Source organism: Euphorbia lathyris, chromosome 2 (genome assembly GCF_963576675.1).
Source record: "Euphorbia lathyris chromosome 2, ddEupLath1.1, whole genome shotgun sequence".
NCBI lineage: Eukaryota > Viridiplantae > Streptophyta > Magnoliopsida > Malpighiales > Euphorbiaceae > Euphorbia > Euphorbia lathyris.
The window spans coordinates 117,890,712-117,911,413 of NC_088911.1; the positions used below are offsets into that span (position 1 = coordinate 117,890,712).

Consider the following 20,702-nt stretch of genomic DNA (forward strand, 5'->3'; position numbering starts at 1 on the left):
ATGTTGACCTGTATTAACACCTCAGTACCATGCTGACCACAGCCATGCTGACTTGATAACTCAGTATTATACCGACTTGTTGAATTACTTCATGCTGACTTGATTACATACAATTATTCTGACTTGATAACCCAGCACCATTCTTGTAATAGAAAACAACGACGACTTACAATGCTGACTTGTTGACTCAGCATCATCAGCAAATGATAGAAAACAACGACTTACATTGTTCTTCTTTCACTCTCTCCTCTCTCTCCTATTTATTAATTTCTCTCTCTAAAATCAATTGATGCTTTGATTTCTCTTTTTACAATTCCTTCAAATATTAGCAACAATTCCTTCATTATCAAACAGATTCAAAGCAAATGGGAAATCACAGGTTTAGATTATCAGACATGATGCCTAACGCCTGGTTTTACAAGCTCAAAGAAATGGGTGGAAGAAGGAGAAGAAGAACAAACCTCCCAAAAACACAACCTCCTCCTTCAATTTCACCTAAGCCTAAATCAACCCGCTTTTCTTACTCCTATGCAAGAAAATCCTACTACTTCCCTCGAAACCTTCCCCTGATTCTCCTAATTCCATCCCCCAATTTCATCATCCACCTACTAAATCTAAATCTAAATCCTCCAAATTCAACAACATAATCCTCCAATCTTCCTCTCCCAAACTACTCACTTCCTCTGTCTCCGCCGACTGTACTCTTTGGACTAACAAATCCTCCGATTCACCGCCTGATTACTCCGCTTCTTCTAGCTCTTACAGTTACGTTGACAATTCCTTCAGGTCCGATCGAATTCTTCCCACGAAGTCATTTGATAAAATGGTGGCCTGCTTGACTTCTAATGGCGTCTGTCATGAAATCGGCAACTCTGATGATATAATCATCAATGTCGACAGTAAATCGCTTTTCTGCAAATTTTGATAAACTGGAACTATCTGATCTTGATCTTCCGCCAATCATAACAAAGCCTGTCCAATTCGACGCTAAGGTTGAAGATGTGAAGAAGAAGACCTTAGACCTTAGAGAAAACGAAACACAGAAAAAGCTCAGCCAAATACAAACAAACCAATGAAAATGACTCTTTGGTTAAAGAAACTAAAGACATAAATAATTCCAACAGCAACAGGAGACATGTGAATTCGCCGGGATTACGACTGAGAGTGAACACGCCCAGAATCGGTAGCCGGAGAATTAGTGGTGGAAGGAAGAGTGTGTCGTTGTGTTCAAGTTTAAGCTCTCGGCGGAGTCTTTCGGATAGTCTGGCAGTAGTGAAATCGTCAAATGATCCGCAGAGAGATTGGAAGGAATTGTTCCTAATATTTGAAGGAATTGTAAAAAGAGAAATCCAAGCAAACATGTTGAAATTCAATTGATTTTAGGATGAGAAATTAATAAAGAGGAGAGAGAAGAGAGAGAAAGAAAAACAAAAATAAGAAATTAAAGAGATTGAGAAGATGGTGTATTTGATTTTTAATTTTTATTTTGTTGTTTATTTATGATAATTAGATAATAAAGAGGGTTAATTTATAAAATAAATAGATATAAGCACAAATTAACTCTTTTCCCTTTGACTTTTAACACCGTTAGTCAATTTAGTATGTGTTTGCTAACGGAATGAAGTACATGTACCATTTTGTAAACTTTTAAACCACATGAGTGTTGTTCGAAAACAGGTGTAACCACAAGGTTTGTTTTTATACTTTTCCCAGCTCCTTTTGCATCAATGTGTAAACTATAAAGGGGGAAGGGCGGCATCTCTTTCGGAATAAACTCACTAGACGAGACCAAAACATTTTAAAGGTCCATCTCAATAGAGAAGCCCATAAATAAATTGTTTCACCATTTTAAAAATGGTAAAATGGCCGCACGACCAAGACTTATAAAAGGGTAAGGTTGCTCTTTTTCTCTTAGAACATTGTATATACTTTCTTTCTCTTATTTATTACTAACTTTGGCATCAAAATATATTCAGGGAATCACTCCACCGCAAGTCAACAAAAATAAAAACTTTATAATAGATGCATACATTTGTATTTCACTCTCCATAAACTAGAAACAATCATCTCTCAATGCAATATTCTCATTATTTTATTATTAGTACAAATGTACAATATCATTTAAATTATTTAATGAAGAATTAAAAAAAAAACTGTAGAATAGAAATCCTATTGAGAATAGTAATATGTTTTGTGAAAATAGGATAGGGTAATAATTTTGTCAAAATAAATAAAAAAATGTCAAAGATTTCAAAAGTATGTTTTCCGTCAAAAACTCTAAACAAGAGTGAGTATCACAAACAAGTTAACTGTTGTTTTATAAAACCTAATCAAATACTATGTTATTTGTTGTTTGGAATGCAAAGCTAAATTACTCCCAAAAGTTAAATGTAGTAACTTAAAAATTGAAAATATGTATAGAGACTTAGAAAATATTTTATCTCTCTCTCTCTCTCCAAGCGATGACCAAGGCGATCGTGAAGGTTAAGGGGGATGGGTCGGTGAAGGCGGGCGGCTGGCCTGGGTCAAATCTGGCGGTGGCGGGGCGCGGGCGGGGCAATGACTCCGGGCTCGATGAGGCGTGGGCGGCGGCGGATGATGGGAGATCCGAGGGATCTCCTCGGGGGAGGAGGCGGAGCAACGGGATTCGGAGGGATCGGTCTAGGGATAGGAGCAGATCGGAGTGGGTGGATGGTGGGGAGGCAGATCCGGTGGGTTCGATGGGGGGTGCTAGGGGTGCGACGGTTCCGTTGGGGGTTTCTAGGGATGCGGCGGCCGATCGGTGGCTGGATGGTGATGGTGCTGCGGCCGCGGCCCTAGACTCGTTTGTCGCGGGTGGAGGCGCGCATGAAGCCGGTGTGGTAGGGCCGCTTCCGGTGCTTGGGCCACAGGGATTACCTGCCGTCTCTCCCCAGCATGATGAGCATGCCTTGCGGCTTTCGCAGGCCGCGCAAGCCGCTCAAGCGGGAGTTTCCGTGGATTTGAGTAGTTTGCATACTGAGACTATTAGGGAAGGGGCTTTGTCCCCAGGACTTAAGGCTTTTCAGGGACAGCAAGTCCAAGGTTATCAGAAGGATGGGGGAGCCCCCTCCTGGAGGGATAAGGTGCTAGGGGTGTCAGAGGAGGATCCCATGATGGAGGTGGATGCTTTTGAGAATGAATCCGGGGATTTTCTCTCTGATTCCGATTCTGAGGATGGAGAGCCTGATAACCCGCTGTGTCCTAGGATCCGGCTGTCCTCAGAAGACAAGCGGGTCATGAGATCGAAGTGGAAATTGGCGTTAATCGTCACTGTGTTGGGGAAAAGGATCAGTTTCAATTACTTTGCCCAGAGGATCCAGGCTCAATGGGCAAAGAAAGGAAATGTTACTATCACAGACCTTGAAAATGACTATTATGTCATTAAATTCACAAGGGCTGAGGATTTCAATGCTGTTGTTAATGGTGGTCCGTATATTATCTCCAATCATGTGTTGGCTCTGAGACCTTGGGTCCCAAATTTTGATCCCCATGATTGCTCTGTTAACAGGATCCTTACTTGGGTTAGGTTCCCGGGCCTACCTCTTGAATACTACAGTGATAGGTTCCTGAACAAGATTGGTAGCCTTGTTGGGAAAGTCCACCATGTTGATCAGACTACCATTGGGGCAGTGAGAGGCAAGTTTGCCAGGGTCTGTATCGATATTGATCTCGCTAAGCCTCTTCTTTCTCAGTTCTGTATTCAAAACAAGGTCTTTCATATTGAATATGAAGGTATACACAACATCTGCTATGAATGTGGTATGTTTGGCCATACCTTTGAGGGTTGTGCTAAGAGGAGGAAGGACGTGGAGGAGTTGGTGCAACCTATCATAGGCGAAGCTGAGAAGAGTCAAGGGGAAGTAAGGAGTTTTGGCCCATGGATGCTTGCCAAGAGGCCAGTGAGAAGGAAGCCACAGGCTAATGTTAATTCTAATCATTCACCAGATACCAGTATGAAGATGACTACTCTCCAGATTGCTCCTGAGATCAAGGTCAGACCCCCGGATATTAAGAAGGGGATTGAGACTAGAGTGGACTTAGCTTCGGGTTCCGGGTCAAGGTTCGGTGTTTTGTCTACGGAGGAAGATCAGGACTCAGATCCTTCTGATAAGCAGATTGATTTAAGCATGCCTGGTCTGGAGTCGGTAGAGCATGCCTCTAGTCTGGGTAATTCTATTAATCCTCTCTTTGTCTCTAATGCTTCTGCTAAAGCCAAAGAGATTCCCCAGTCTATCCTGTCAGCTGGGAAGGGGTTGAGTAGGGAGGCTAGTATTCTACATCCTCCTGTTGATGCTCCTATTGGTAAAGCTATAGGAGTGAGTAAGTTAAACATGAAGAATCCCAAAGGGAAACCTAAAAAGAACCTTCATGGTTTGAATTCTTGGGATAAAAGGGGTCCTTCTGGGACCTCCTCTAGGCTCTCCGGAGCCCCGAACAAATACCTGATCTAGGGTTTGGGCCTGCGTCTGTAGTCTCCCCCTCTGATGGACTTCTTCGTTTGGAATATTAGAGGTGCGGCGAGCAAGGCTACCCGCATTCATGTCAATGATCTTATTAAACAGTTTAACCCTTCCTGCTTTGTTCTTCTAGAGACCAAGGTCAGTGGAGCCAAAGCAGATGAGGTGGTTAGAAAGTTTAAGAATTGGAATTGTGTCAGGTTGGAGGCTACTGGCCGGGCAGGGGGGATTTGGCTCTTTTGGAAGCCAGGTCAAGTCAATATTGATATTGTTACTATGGACAGTCAATTCATCCATAGTAAGGTGTGTTACCCTGGTAATAAACCTTTCTTTATTACCTTCGTCTATGCTGATCCTGTTTTGACTAACCGAAGAAGGCTGTGGGAGATCCTTCATTCTTTTAGCTCTAACATGGTGGAGGCGTGGTTGGTTGCCGGGGATTTTAATGACATTGCCCTCTTGAGTGATCAGAGAGGAGGGGGTAATCATTATGTGAACCGGTGTCTTAATCATAAGCAAAGTATGGATATGTGCAGGCTTTCGGACCTGGGTGCTGCTGGCCACAAATTTACCTGGAAAAGGAATAATGTGTTTGTTAGGTTGGATAAGGTGTACGCTAATGTTGCAGCGATTTATAGGTTTCCTAAGGTCAAGGTGCTTAATCTCCCTTTCCGTCACTCTGACCATTGCCCTATCCTCATTAATTTGGTCAAAGGAAATCGGCTGAAAGGTAATAGACCTTTTAGGTATCTGGTGGCTTGGGAGTCTCACCCCGAGTTTAAGGATTTCGTTAAAAGCAATTGGCATCCCCACTCTGATGTTCTCCTCGCTACTGAGGAATTCAGGAGGAATGTGGCTGTTTGGAATAAAAATATTTTTGGCCATATTATCAGGAGGAAGAACAAACTCTTGAGGAGAATGGAAGGTGTTCAGTGTTGCTTGGAGGTTCGTTTCGATCATAGCCTAAATGGTCACCTTAGAGCTCTTCAGAACGAGTTGGAAGCTGTGCTTAGACAGGAAGAGCTTCTGTGGTTCCAGAAATCTAAGAAGGCTTGGATTCAAGACGGGGACCGGAATACCAGGTTTTTCCACCTCTCAATGATCATTAGGAGACATCGAAATAGGATCGAGGCTATTAAAGACGCCAGTGGTGAGTGGATTTTTGAGGAGGAGGACATTCGGTGCCTTGCCCTTGATTTCTACAAGGACCTGTTTAGAGAGGAAGCTATGGACCTGGAGAGTGCCCACTCTGGCATTTCCTTTCCTCGTTTGGGGGAGGATGCTATTAATGATGCTTTCCATCCTATTGAGCTTAAAGAGATTGATCTGGCCTTCTCCAGCATCGGTTCCACTAAGGCTCCTGGTATTGATGGTATCCCCGCTAGTTTCTATCATAAACACTGGGACACTGTGAAAGAGGGTATATACAGTTTTGTGTTAGGTGTCTTTGGTGGTTCGAACGATATCAGTTTGGTTAATAAAACCCTCCTTGTCTTGATTCCTAAGGTTGCCAAGCCTTCTTCCTTTCTCCAGATGAGACCCATCAGTCTTTGTAATGTCTTGTATAAAGCTATTACTAAGATTGTGGCTAATAGAATCCGGAAGATCCTTCCGGATATTATCAGCCAAAATCAAGGGAGCTTTGTTCCTGGAAGACAATTGATGGATAACGTTGTTATTGCCCAGGAGGTTGTCCATTCTATGAAGATTAAGAAAGGCAAGAAAGGGATCGTGGCTCTCAAGCTGGATCTAGAGAAAGCCTATGATAGGTTGAACTGGAGCTTTCTTCTGGATAGTTTAGCCAAAGCTGGTATCCCGGAGAACTGGAGGAATTTGATTGGAAAGTGTATCTCCTCTCCTGTTTTCCAGGTTATGATCAATGGGGACATGTCTGATGAGTTCTCTCCATCCAGGGGTATTCGTCAAGGGGATCCTATGAGCCCCTTCCTTTTTGTTATTGCCATGGAAAGATTGTCTCACCTGATCCAAGAGGCGGTGAGCAAAGGGATTCTCCACCCTGTTTCCATCAACAGACATTGCCCCCCTGTTACCCATTTACTCTTTGCTGATGATGTCATGCTTTTTATGGAGGGTAATGAGGAACAAATTAAGGCTGTGATGGATATCCTCGACTGCTTTTATGAGGCTTCTGGCCAGAAGATTAACATCCATAAATCCCGTATGCTTTGCTCCAAGAATATGGATAATAGCTTGTGTAGAAGACTGAGTGAGATGTCTAGCATTCCCCTGACTCAATCGTTTGGGAAATACCTTGGTGTCCCTCTTCATAGTGACAGGGTTTCCAAAGCCTCTTTTAAAGACATTTTGGACAAATCTAACGGTTTGTGTGCTAGCTGGAAAGCTAATTCTCTTTCCCTTGCAGGTCGCCTTACTTTAATCCAGTCTATCAACTGCGCTGCTCCAAATCACATCATGCAAGCCTGTAAGCTCCCTGAGCCGGTCCTCAACGACCTTGATAAAATTAATCGGCGTTTTCTGTGGGGAGAGTCTGGGGATGGGAGGAAGGTTCACCTGGTCCCTTGGAAGGAAGCCTGCCAGCCTAAGAGCAGGGGGGGTCTTGGTATAAGGCAAGCTAAGGACAATAATAAAGTCCTGTTAATGAAGCTTCTTTGGAGAATGTGGCAATCCCCCTCCTCCCTTTGGGTTCGTCTTCTGTGCGGCAAGTATAGGAAAGACAGAATCTTTGGTGGCCCGAAGGAGAGGGTTGTCAGCTGTTCCTTCCTTTGGAAAGGGCTTAGTGCTGTTTTTGCTGAGTTCTGTACGGGGATTGGCTTGGAGGTGGGTAATGGGAGATCCATTAGTTTCTGGTATGACACCTGGATTGGTGACAAACCGTTGATTGAGGTGTGCATCGCCCCTCCGCCGAGTGATCTCCTCTCCTGGAAAGTTGCTGATGTGGTGGACTCGGAAGGAGACTGGATCTGGTCTAAGTTCGACTCCTTCTTTAGCCTGGAGACCCTCCTTAATATTAGAGGTGTGAAGATTAGTAATCAGGAGGAGGATAAGGACAGACACTGCTGGGCCTTGACTAATAATGGTACTTATTCTTGTAAATCGACCTATGAAGCTTTTACCCCTAATAGGGCTGATCCTCCCTTGGAAATTTGGAAGTCCATTTGGGCCCTCAAAGTCCCTTACCGCATTAGGAGTTTCCTATGGCTGGGAGTCAAAGACAGACTCCTCACGAATGCAGATATACACAGAAGGCACTTGGCTGTATCTGGTGCCTGTAGCAGATGCAGCGACCATGTGGAAACCTTGTGCCATGCTTTGAGGGATTGCCCGAATAGTAGAAAGGTTTGGGAAGGGGTCCTTCCTCACCACATCCTTCCTTCCTTTATGGTTTTCTCTGATATTGACTGGTTCTCTGAAGGCGTTAATGGGAATTTGTTGGCCAGTATGGAGCACGGGGCTATTCTCTTCGCTATTATTTGTCACCAAATTTGGAAATGGAGGAATGAAGAGTTATTTGCTGAGAAGACTGTCCTTATTCCTGACCTGCGGTTTTACTTCTCGAAAAAACTCTCTGTTATTACAAAGAGTTTTGAAGGAGAGCCCCTGGTTCGCCCTTCCCCGGATAAAGAGGTCCAGTTAGTTGGTTGGAGTAAGCCCAGAGAAGGGGTTGTCAAGTTGAATATGGATGGCTCCTGCCTTAGTAATGGCAGAATTGCTGCTGGTGGAGTTCTTCGGGATGCTGGTGGCGCCTGGCTGGCTGGGTTTACCCATAACTTGGGTACGGGCTCCTCCTTTTCTGTGGAGCTCTTGGGGATTTTGTCGGGTATTAAACTCGCCATTCGCATCTATATATAATATAAAACAGTAACGATGGAGCTGAGGTGTCACTTCCTCATTTTTTACTGATAAAAAATATAATATAAAATATAATATATTAACTTTAGTTATATTATTATATTTATTTATAAAAAGATTATTTTATCCGTACTATATCTAAGAGATCTACAGAATTTAAATTAATCCCTAAAATCTCTCTAATTCTCTGCATATCTATATCTAAAAGTTCTACATAATTTAAATTAATCCCTAAAATCTCTATAAGTCTCTGCATATCTATATCTAAAAGTTCTACATAATTTAAATTAATCCCTAAAATCTCTCTAAGTCTCTGCATATCTATATCTAAAAGTTCTACATAATTTAAATTAATCCCTAAAATCCCTCTAATTCTCTGCATATCTATATATATAATATAAAACAGTAACGATGGAGCCGAGGTGTCACTTCCTCCTTTTTTACTGATAAAAAATATAATATATTAACTTTAATTATATTATTATATTTATTTATAAAAAGATTATTTTATCCGTACTATATCTAAGAGTTTTACATAATTTAAATTAATTCCTAAAATCTCTCTAATTCTCTGCATATATATATTTAAAAGTTATACATAATTTAAATTAATCCCTAAAATATCTCTAATTCTCTGCATCTCTATATCTAAAAAGTCTACATAATTTAAATTAGTCCCTAAAATCTCTCCAATTCTCTGCATATCTATATATAATATAAAACAGTACCGACGGAGCTGAGGTGTCAATTCCTCCTTTTTTACTGATAAAAAATATAATATATTAACTTTAGTTATATTATTATATTTATTTATAAAAAGATTATTTTATCCGTACTATATCTAAGAGTTCTACAGAATTTAAATTAATCCCTAAAATCTCTCTAATTCTCTGCATATCTATATCTAAACGTTCTACATAATTTAAATTAATCCCTAAAATCTCTCTAATTCTCTGCATATCTATATCTAAAAGTTCTACATAATTTAAATTAGTCCCTAAATTCTCTGCATATCTATATATAATATAAAACAGTAACGATGGAGCTGAGGTGTCACTTCCTCATTTTTTACTGATAAAAAATATAATATAAAATATAATATATTAACTTTAGTTATATTATTATATTTATTTATAAAAAGATTATTTTATCCGTACTATATCTAAGAGTTCTACATAATTTAAATTAATCCCTAAAATCTCTCTAATTCTCTGCATATCTATATCTAAACGTTCTACATATTTTAAATTAATCCCTAAAATCTCTCTAATTCTCTGCATATCTATATCTAAAAGTTCTACATAATTTAAATCTATATATAATATAAAACAGTAACGATGGAGCTGATGTGTCACTTCCTCCTTTTTTACTGATAAAAAATATAATATATTAACTTTAGTTATATTATTATATTGATTTATAAAAAGATTATTTTATCCGTACTATATCTAAGAGTTCTACAGAATTTAGATTAATCCCTAAAATTTCTTTAATTCTCTGCATACCTATATCTAAAAGTTCTACATAATTTAAATTAGTCCCTAAAATCTCTCTAATTCTCTGCATATCTATATATAATATAAAACAGTAACGATGGAGCTGAGTTGTCACTTCCTCCTTTTTTACTGATAAAAAATATAATATATTAACTTTAGTTATATTATTATATTTATTTATAAAAAGATTATTTTATCCGTACTATATCTAAGAGTTCTACAGAATTTAAATTAATCTCTAAAATCTCTCTAATTCTCTGTATATCTATATCTAGTTCTACATAATTTAAATTAGTTCCTAAAATCTCTCTAATTCTCTGCATATCTATATATAATATAAAACAGTAACGATGGAGCTGAGGTGTCACTTCCTCCTTTTTTACTGATAAAAAATATAATAAAAAATATAATATATTAACTTTAGTTATATTATTATATTTATTTATAAAAAGATTATTTTATCCGTACTATATCTAAGAGATCTACATAATTTAAATTAATCCCTAAAATCTCTCTAATTCTCCGCATATCTATATCTAAAAGTTCTACATAATTTAAATTAATCCCTAAAATCTCTCTAAGTCTCTGCATATCTATATCTAAAAGTTCTACATAATTTAAATTAATCCCTAAAATCCCTCTAATTCTCTGCATATATATATATATAATATAAAACAGTAACGATGGAGCCGAGGTGTCACTTCCTCCTTTTTTACTGATAAAAAAATAATATATTAACTTTAGTTATATTATTATATTTATTTATAAAAAGATTATTTGATCCGTACTATATCTAAGAGTTCTACATAATTTAAATTAATCTCTAAAATCTCTCTAATTCTCTGCATATCTATATCTAAAAGTTCTACATAATTTAAATTAGTCCTTAAAATCTCTCTATTTCTTTGCATATCTATATATAATATAAAACAGTAACGATGGAGTTGAGGTGTCACTTCCTCCTTTTTTATATCATTAATTGTAATTATTAATTATATTTTTGTTAATATTTATATATTAAGATGAATCCGTGCATCGCACGGGTCAAAAACTAGTGGGTGTTAAAAGGCTTTCGGTGGAGTCTGACAATTTGGAGGCTATCAACAGGATTTCGGATAGCCAGGCTGTTTGTCTTAAGAGTCAGAATCTCATTAAAGCCATCTTGAGGCTTCGTCCTGCCTTCGATTCTCTTGCCTTCTCCCATATTTATAGGGAGCAAAACCGCGTGGCGGATCGCTTGGCAGCTGTTGGGCATGGGGGGATGTTAGGTGTTTCTACCCTTTCCGTTCCTCCTTCTTTTCTGTTACCTTCTCTTCTTGAGGATATGATTGGGGTCAGTTTTCCTAGACTGATCCCGGGTTATGTTTTGTTTGTTTGTTTTTTTCCCTTCCCTTCTTACCAAAAAAAAAAAAAAATTGAAAATATGTAAGATAATTGAATTTTTTTTATTTAAAATCACGAAAATCCAAGGAAAAGAAGAAGATGAACAAAAAAAATTTGAAGAGTTGAATGCTAAGTGGGAAAGAGAAAAGCTGCTTCGATGTTTTATATATATATGGTATCTTTTTTATATCTGATATTGAGTGAATTAGAACACATTATAAACATTGCACATTAAATTGAGCAAAACTTCAAATAATGCCAAGAAAAAGAAAAGATTCACATGATTTGCATACAGCTATATACAAAATTTGATAATGAAGGTTTACCATATTTTAGACACACTTAAAACATGCCAATATAATTAATTAGTGATCATGCATACATACTACTACTACTCTATTTCAGAATATTCAATTCTTTTAAAGAAATATTTGGAATTTTGATAAATTATCTTTTCACCAAAAAAAAAAAAAACTACACATATTTAACTGATTTTAATATTTACAACTAGTGGTTTAATTAGCAATAAATCAGTATATGTGATTGATTTAATGTGATTGATTTAATAAATTGAAAACTCAGTGCATAAAATTAAAACACAATTAAGGGATTGATAATGGTTTTTTTCAATACAGAAAACATAATTATTGTAATAATGTAACATAGAATAGAATGAGATAAAGGTTGAACAATGCAATGTCTTTCCTCAAAAGCTAAAAGAACACATTTTAGGGGAGCTAATAGTAATAAATGGTCTTTTTTGCCTATCCCTAGTAGGGATTGCTACCTAAAACATGTGAATCATTACATTATGTTAGACCTGCGTATGGGCTGGTGAGTCCGTCCAGTCCGTCCAGATTCATTTAGCCGGATTTGGACACATAAAAATGCATTCAAGTCCGATCTGACCTAAATCCGTATAAACCCGTTAAAAATTGGGTAGGCTTGGACTTTACACATTTTATATCGGTCCGGACCGGCCTGATATAACATATATATTTTTATAATATATTATATAATTATATAAATATTAATTATAATATAATTTTATAAACAAAAATAAAAATATTTAAAGTTTGCTCTCTCCTCCATCCAAAGTTCCAAACGCCGCACAACAAACACTCCTTCACTTCGCGTTTCCTGTCCTTCACCGCCGTCTTTCACCGCCGTCCTTCACCGCCGCCGCAGGGAACCCTCCTTCGCCGCCACAGGGAGCCCTCCTTCACCGTCGCCGCAGGGAACCCTCTTTCTTCTCACTCCCGTTTTCTCTCTCTAACCTCTGCCCTGTAAGATTCCCGTAATTTCACTGTGTTTTTGTCATGATTTTGGTTTGTTGCATTGTTTAGCTCAGAGAGATCCATTGCTCTTGCTCTTTGATTTTGGTACTGTTTTTTTTTTTTTTGAAAATAATTGAGAATAGTATTGTATTTTGAGCTTAATTTTGAACCGTTGTTGTTTTTGGCTCTATTGCTTTTTCTTTGTGAATTATCTCTGTTTTGTTTTGTGAATTATCTCTGTTTTGTTTTGTGAATATACAAGTGAAGATGGCAAAGTCGAAAGAGAGGAAGGCGAATGTGTCTGGTAGGCCGAAGCATTCCCTGGATACCAACCGTAGCAATGCACCTAGCAGCGAAAAGCGTAGCGCCGCCACCGTGCGCCGCCTCAAGATGTACAAAAATAAACCCGTGAGGAACAGCAAAGGGCATATTTTGAAGCACGAATTGCAGTCCAAGGAGCTGCCAAACACGCGCATCCAACCTGATCGTCGCTGGTTTGGTGAGCTTTCTCAGCACAAGAACTTGTTGACATGTATTTTTCACCCTTTTTCTGCTGTGTTGATTGGTCCAATTGTTTCTTATATATTGAAAATATGTTAATTGAAGTATAGTTATTTATTTGGACAACTTTGTACAGACACAGTTGTTTCACTATTACCATGTAATTTTTGTTTTTTCATAATCTTGTAGAATTGAATGGCCTGGAATATCTAATTACTAGATTTATTGCAGGAAATACGAGGGTTGTAAATCAGAAAGAGCTTGAATTCTTCCGTGAAGAGCTCCAAGATCGGATGAAAAATCCCTATAATGTCATATTGAAGGAGAGAAAGCTGCCACTGTCCCTTTTAAATGACCATCAGAAGGTATTATTTATCTTCTTTATTTCTTATTTCATTTTTAGATGTGGAGCTCTCATATGGTGATATTTGAAACTAAGATAATTTGATGTTTTTTAGTAGTTATAGGGAACCTACAGAGACAATATAAATAGTCATACAATTACTAGGATTTATGTTCTGAAATGCCTTACCTTTATGTTTAATCTGTGAAGCAAGCCAGAGTGCATCTTCTTGATACAGAGCCTTTTGGGGATGCATTTGGACCAAAGAGGAAGAGGAAGCGCCCAAAGCTTTTAGCTGCAGATTACGAGTCTCTAGCTATAAAAGCCGATGGTTCTCAGGGTAAATTAACTGATTGCTTTTCGTTGGGAACTAGGGAAGTATGGGATCTCTTCATATATCTGTTGTCCTTCTTCTCTTGATAGTAAAGGGTGATTTTTTCATTGTATTTTTGAGATTATATATGTGGTGTCGTGTTACCAACAAAAGAGAAAGATAACATACTGAATTTTTATTTTTATTCTGCAGATGTTTTTGAGGAGAAGCATAGTACTTATTTATCTGCAGAAGGAGATGAAGAAGATGGGCTAAGGGACCTGGTTCGACATACAATGTTTGAAAAGGGCCAAAGCAAACGTATATGGGGAGAACTCTACAAAGTTATAGACTCATCAGATGTTGTTGTCCAGGTTATTACATTTCTCCTTGGCTGAATAAAAGGACATTGCATCTATTTTTCTCTACTGTGAATAAAGATAAAACTTGATGTCTGAGATTTAACTTTTTTATGCTTTTTAGATGCTTAATGAAGATTTGTCATGCATTGTCATTATGTCTGGTTTGCACTATGTGCATGCCTGCCTTGACCCATGCAGGCATATGGAGCTATAACTGTTCTATCTTGATGAAAAAGTTTGAAATCAAAATGCCATTTACATTCAGTTTTTTGGCTCTTCTCTCACTCTCTCTCTTTTAAAGAATCCATTTGGTTGTTTGGAAGAATAATTCTGAAACTTTTTTCTCTTCAATATGTTACAGGTTTTAGATGCCAGAGATCCCCAAGGCACTAGATGCTACCATTTAGAGAAGCATTTGAGAGAGCATTGCAAACATAAACACATGATTCTTCTGTTAAACAAGGTCAGACATTTTTATGTTTGATGTTTTGATTTTTCTTCATCTATTTGTTCTTTGAGTAACTTTTGGTGAATGTTATTATGCTCTCAATCAGTGTGATCTTGTTCCGGCGTGGGCTACAAAAGGGTGGTTGAGGATATTATCTAAGGAATGCCCAGCTCTCGCATTCCATGCGAGCATTAACAAGTCTTTCGGCAAGGTACATAGTATACATCAATCTTGAAATACATGTACCAAAGTACTATTGCTTGGCTTCACTTATTTCTCTCTATGTTTTGTTTGATATGTAGAGTCCAACAATCTATTATGTGTTTACATATATACTCAAGTATTTCTTATAGATAATTTCTGTTCTATGCATAAATTTGATACTTGCAACCACAAGCATACATTTTTCCTTCGACAATGTTCTTTTTCTGCAATGACATGCTGGTTACATGGTAACATAGAACTGTTAAGAAGAAATAGGAAAAATTGTAGTAATTAGATTCAACCTCATTTAATTTTTCAAACTAATTCTTGTTAAGTACAGGGTTCTCTTCTATCTGTATTGAGACAATATGCCCGCCTGAAAAGTGACAAGCAAGCAATATCAGTGGGATTTGTTGGGTATCCCAATGTTGGGAAATCATCAGTTATCAATACTTTGCGTACTAAGAACGTAAAATTTCTTTCCCTTTTAATAGTTGTAGTTAGTTCTTGATATCACCTAGATGTTTCAATATCATTGACACATTTATTTATTTCTTTAATTAAAGGTCTGCAAGGTTGCTCCTATCCCGGGCGAGACCAAGGTCTGGCAATATATTACATTAACAAAGCGGATCTTTTTGATTGATTGCCCTGGAGTTGTTTATCAGAATAATGACACCGAAACTGATGTTGTATTGAAGGGTGTGGTAAGTATCTCGTCTGTTAGCTTGCATAGGCGCTATGTGGCTGTCACTCAATTTCTCCAGTTCTCTATCTTCTGCGAGTGTTGGATCTATGTTCTTTTATTAGGATGCTTGGAGGCAAATGTTGTGGGAAAAAACTGAAACGGAACAACTACTAATCATCCCTATTTTCCATGAACATAATATTGAAATGAGTCACTTGACCCATTGTTTTCAAGGCGACGTGTGCTTGATCTTGCTTTCAGTGCACATAAGTTACAATGTTTAGTTAATTGCTATGTGGATGATCCCCTTTTGCAGGTACGTGTCACAAATTTGCATGATGCTTCTGAACATATAGGAGAAGTCCTGAAACGTGTCAAGAAGGCGCACCTTCAAAGAGCATACAAAATAAAAGACTGGTGAGGAATTTTGGTTTATGATTGATGTACTTGGTTAAAGTCTAGTGGTGTTAGTCATTTTGAATTCAGAAGCTTTTCAGAGCATTATGGCCATCTGGTGGATTGTTTACTTGATATCACCCTATGCAGCCATAGTTTTTGGTGTAAATTTCTGCAATCTCAAAGCCTGAACTGGCTTTGCTCCAAAAATATGCTTGATTGCACAAAAAGGATTACTTATTGAATCTTAGAACTTTGTGGGGAAACTGTTTGTGGCATATTTTTCACTTCATGCCTAGTCAAGTTCACAATATTTTAGATTTTCTATCCCTTAAGCATTGCTTCTATTCATGAAGAACTTTCTACAGCCTTATGTTGGATTTCTTTTTGTTTCTACTTTACTCTCTGAACTATTGTGGCTATCTTTTCAGGGTTGATGATAATGATTTTCTATTTCAGCTTTGCAAATTATCGGGGAAACTTTTGAAGGTAGATTTTATCTTGAAGTGCTTGATTGAACAATTTTTACAATTTGATACACTTTCCAGGATACAATTCCGTGCTATAAAGGAAAACTAATCGGATTAGAGTGTTACTGAGCTGACAATAATGAAAATATGCCATTTGTGTTTCGTATTTTTCTTTCTAGAGCTTAAGGACCTTTTTAAGATAAGAGGAACATAACTAACTGGAATTAATAACGAGCTCAAACTCCTAGAGCGAGTAAGCTAACAACGTACTCAAGAAAAACCAGGTGTGTGTGAAGTATAAACGCCTGAAAGATTTTTTTTTTTTTAATATGGTTATTCTGTGTTTTTAACTCGAGGGCTGTTACATGTGTAATTTAATTAATTAGGGGTATTTCTGTTGTTTCCAGCTCTTTCAGAATAATGATTAAGATCTATTTATTTCATTTTTAGATTCTTAGTTCTAGCCTTCATATTCTAGGAGTATATGTTTCTTTCTTTTCAGTTTTCTGTGGAAATCCTTGACTGGATTAGAATTAGTACGAGTTAAATGTCTTACAGGTCTAATATTAATTAGAATCTTGAAATACTGAATATTTTATGTTTCAGTTCACGATCAATTAATTAAATTTCCATCAGTTGTTCTTTGAGTTGTGTGATACAGTTCTCCTTATCTGTGATTTCTGTGCGAAGCGTAGGTGCAGTTGCTTCTAAGCGGGGTTCTTAGAACCTTTATCTTTGCTACATTTTCTACCAAAAACCAGCCCATTCACTTCTTTTTGAATATTTACTGATTTTCCCATCCATGCTTTGCCATCATATAGAAGTATAACATTTTCAAGCTTCGCTACATCAGTAAGTACTAGCGACTGTAGGGAATAGAATTGTTACTAACCTAAACGATTATCATCCCGTAGATTGATTGCACTTCAGGAATGGTTCATTATTTATAAACATAGAACTCACTTGGCAGACTATGGAGAGCCTTTAGCACTGAAAATTAATTTATAAGTGTGGATTGCTGTTCAAACGATCAATTGCACCAGCTTTTATTGAAACGTATCTTTCAAATATATTGTTGTGTACAGGGTGGTGAGGCAGATTTGATGACTGCAGCAAAGATGGTTCTTCATGACTGGCAGAGAGGTAAAATACCCTTCTTTGTTCCGCCACCATGTCAAGAAGATGAGTCGTTAGAGAAACCAAATCCATATGGTGTGGATGGGGAGGGTCAGGGTGAGGGTGAGGGGGAGGATAGTAATAAAAAATCAGCTGCTCTTAAAGCCATTGCAAATGTCATCTCATCCCAGCAACAAAGAAATGTCCCTGTTCAGAGGGATCTTTTTAGTGAGAATGAATTGAAGGGCGATGGAAGTGATGCTGAGATGCATCTGCAGCCGTCAGAGATGGGTGAAGACGATGAAATAAATGAGGAAGACGAAACAGCTTCAGAGGAAGATGAAATAAACGAGGAAGATGAAACAGCTGAACCTTAGGGACAGGTAACAAATTTTGTTTTTGGTATGTAAGAGTAATTGATTGATTTGCTGTGTTGAGAAAATGGCTGTCTTATTTTTCATGTATCAAATAAGAAGAGTAGTCTCATTTTGAATTTAATTTCCAACTCGCCTAACTACCTCATCTTCATCCTCACGATTGTTGTCATTGTGAAATAACTTTTAAGTCATTTGAGTAGGTTTCACTCAACATAACTTTGTAGATATCTATTGGTCCATCTAGCTATTCAAGAAATACTGTAAAATCTTTATAAATTAATACTTGATAAATTAATTATTTTTTTAAAAATAATGATTTCTTATGACCAGTTTAAAAAAATGATCAATTTTAATAAATTAATAAGATAATATTTTTTTGGAACAATCTTTTATAAATATATTGTTTTATTATCTCTATAAATTAATAATTTCTTAAATACATATGTATATATAGATACATGCTTAGGATAATTTAACAAAATATGACTCTACAGTACTTTGTTTTTTCTTGAAATTTAAATTTAGTGTAATTTCATCTCTAGCTATTTTTAGTGCATTCAAAAGTTCTGGTGTACCATTGTTAAATTGTAACAAAAAATTGTAAAAAATGATTGATGCTATAATTGCTTCATTTTTTGTGACTGATTCTAAAGGCACTGAATCATCTTCAGTTCATCACTCTATAAATTAATAATTTATTGATTAATTAACATCTCTATAAATTAATAAAATTTATAGAAGTAGGAGAGGAAAGGAAAAGACGAAGGGGAGAACTCGTTGCATTTCAACCAAAACCAATTGAGACTATACAAGAGGTAACCATTCAAACCATGGCAGTTGATGATCTATCCCCAAACCAGGAAAATGATAATGATAATAAAGCTTGTGAGCAAGAACAGAGAAACCAGAAAGTTCAAAGCAAAGTTAAACAGCAAACAGGACAGATAGGCCAAATGGTCTGCCCAGAGCAACGAAAATCTTTAGTTGGAACTGCCAAGCTCATAAGCCTGATGTTATTTTCTTGTATGAAACTCTGGTTTGTCAATCTCGCATTGAAGTTATTAGGGTACGCATTGGTTTTGAACAATGTTTTGAAAACCGGACCAGACCGGCCGGTCGAATCGTGAACCAGTCCAGTATCCGGTCCGGTTTTACCTATACAGGTTTAAAGGTATCAAACCACATCAAACCGGGGTTGAACCGCGAACCGGTGTTGAACCGGTGAACCGGATTAACCCCGGTTTTTTTACCATTTTTTGAATTTAAAAGATTAGTATTACTGAATCAATTTAATTACTGAAATAAAAATTAAATTAAACAAATAAAGAAACTTAACAGCCTCTTTTCTTCTTCTGCGCTGCGTTCTTCCACATTTCCCCCAAAAATCGTTGAACCCTAATTCTTCTTTTTCTTCTCCCACAGCCTGGTTTCTGCGCTGCGTTCTTCCATTTCTGCACTGCGTCCTAATTGTTGAACCTCCCGCGTTCCATGGTAGAATCTCTCAACTCGCCGATTCCGTCAATCTGATCGCCCAGGCTCTTGTCGTCTATTAGAAGGTATGTGATTCAATTTTTTTTTTTTTTGCAATGAGTTGATCATATTCCATTTCTTTTATTCAGTTTAGGTAATTAGCTTTACATTTAAAGAAGTGAGTTTAGTTTGTTCTATGGGTTCAGTTTGTAAATCGGCAGATTATCTTCTTCTGGTTTGTTGTGTGATAGTAAATTGGTTTGAATATTGCAATTCATGCCTGCTTCATTTTTTATTTTTTAAATTAAGTAAAATCAGAAAAATCATTATACTCACAACAATGTGCTCAAGTTATGGAACCTCCTTCTTTTCCTAGTTCTTTCCTGCACTTTCTTTTCCCCAACTCTCCAGAATATTTTCAATTAGTGTTTTTAATATATGGCAGTGGTGTTGAGATAAACTATGGAAGAAAGGAATGATTGGTGTTAATTAATTTAAGTTTAATCTTAAGTATTGTGTTAAACTATGAGTTTGATTTTAGATGTGTGAATTTTTAATTAATGTGTTAAATTAAGGATTGGTTATTGATGTGTGAATTTTTAATCTTTAATTAGTATGTTAACTTAAGAACTGTTTATTTATAGGTATGAAAATTTTAATTTTATGTTCAATTAAACAAGATTTTATTATATATATATATATATATATATATATATATATATATATATATTTAGGTTATCCGGTTGAACCAGTCCGGTTGAACCGGTTGAACTTATTGAACCTTGAACCAGTTGTCTCACCGGTTTAACGTCCGGTCCGGTTTTCAAAACATTGGTTTTGAAGGGTGTTTTGTTGTTGATAAGATTGGGAGAAGTGGGGGAATATGTGCTTTTTGGAGGAAGGCCAATATGTGCTCCTTAAGGTCATTTTCACCAAATTACATTGATTTGACTGTAAATGACCCTAGGGATGGAAGACTGGCGCCTTACTGGTTTTTATGCGTACCCGAAGAGAGCTAGACGAAGGACTTCTTGGGATTTACTAAGGAGCCTTGATGCCGCGTCTTCTCTCCCATGGTCTATTTTGGGTGATTTTAATGATCTACTTGTTCATAGTGATAAAAAAGGGATAAATGAGCATCCGGAGTGGTGTTATAAGGGATTTAGAGATACGTTGACTGGTTGTGGCCTTACTAATATTCCGTTACAAGGTTATCCGTATACATGGGTACGACACAGAGGTAAACCAAATGAAGTTCAAGAGAAGTTAGATCGAAACCTTTGTACAGAAGCGTGGGGAAGGCGTTTTCCTGGTATTTTTGTGTTAATTCTATTGCTCCCACTTCAGATCACTCCCCAATAATATTGCATACGTCAACCGACTTAGCTGTTCCGAAGCAAAAGCAGTTCAGATTCGAGCAACAATGGCTAAGGGATGAGGAGATTTGGAATGTGATTAAGGAGGCATGGGGATCAGATAGGCGAACGGTACTGAGTTCGCGGTTAACACATGTGGCAGAAGTGCTTATGAGATGGAGCAGAAGTAGTGA

The 20,702-nt window shown here is 37.2% G+C and overlaps 1 protein-coding gene and 1 pseudogene across 6 annotated transcripts in view; both read left to right on the forward strand.

The window, feature by feature from the left end:
- On the forward strand, positions 1-12,565 carry LOC136217404 (transcription repressor OFP4-like; annotated as a pseudogene).
- The window catches only part of LOC136219660 (nuclear/nucleolar GTPase 2-like), a 16,924-nt gene continuing 8,486 nt past the window's right edge, over positions 12,265-20,702 (forward strand). The window contains exons 1-15 of one of the 6 annotated variants that reach the window (XM_066007139.1): positions 12,265-12,474; positions 12,728-12,964; positions 13,198-13,331; positions 13,520-13,649; positions 13,836-13,996; positions 14,346-14,447; positions 14,539-14,643; positions 14,977-15,105; positions 15,203-15,343; positions 15,641-15,741; positions 16,152-16,209; positions 17,276-17,689; positions 18,422-18,498; positions 18,583-18,706; positions 19,106-19,239. In XM_066007139.1, the coding sequence (XP_065863211.1) occupies positions 12,733-12,964; positions 13,198-13,331; positions 13,520-13,649; positions 13,836-13,996; positions 14,346-14,447; positions 14,539-14,643; positions 14,977-15,105; positions 15,203-15,343; positions 15,641-15,741; positions 16,152-16,209; positions 17,276-17,683 (1,701 nt within the window). In that variant the 5' untranslated portion in view covers positions 12,265-12,474; positions 12,728-12,732 and the 3' untranslated portion in view covers positions 17,684-17,689; positions 18,422-18,498; positions 18,583-18,706; positions 19,106-19,239. Of the gene's footprint in view, positions 12,475-12,727; positions 12,965-13,197; positions 13,332-13,519; positions 13,650-13,835; positions 13,997-14,345; positions 14,448-14,538; positions 14,644-14,976; positions 15,106-15,202; positions 15,344-15,640; positions 15,742-16,151; positions 16,210-17,275; positions 17,875-18,421; positions 18,499-18,582; positions 18,707-19,105; positions 19,442-20,702 lie in introns of those variants that run through there. The other 5 variants (XM_066007138.1, XM_066007141.1, XM_066007136.1 and 2 more) reach the window with 5 other exon arrangements.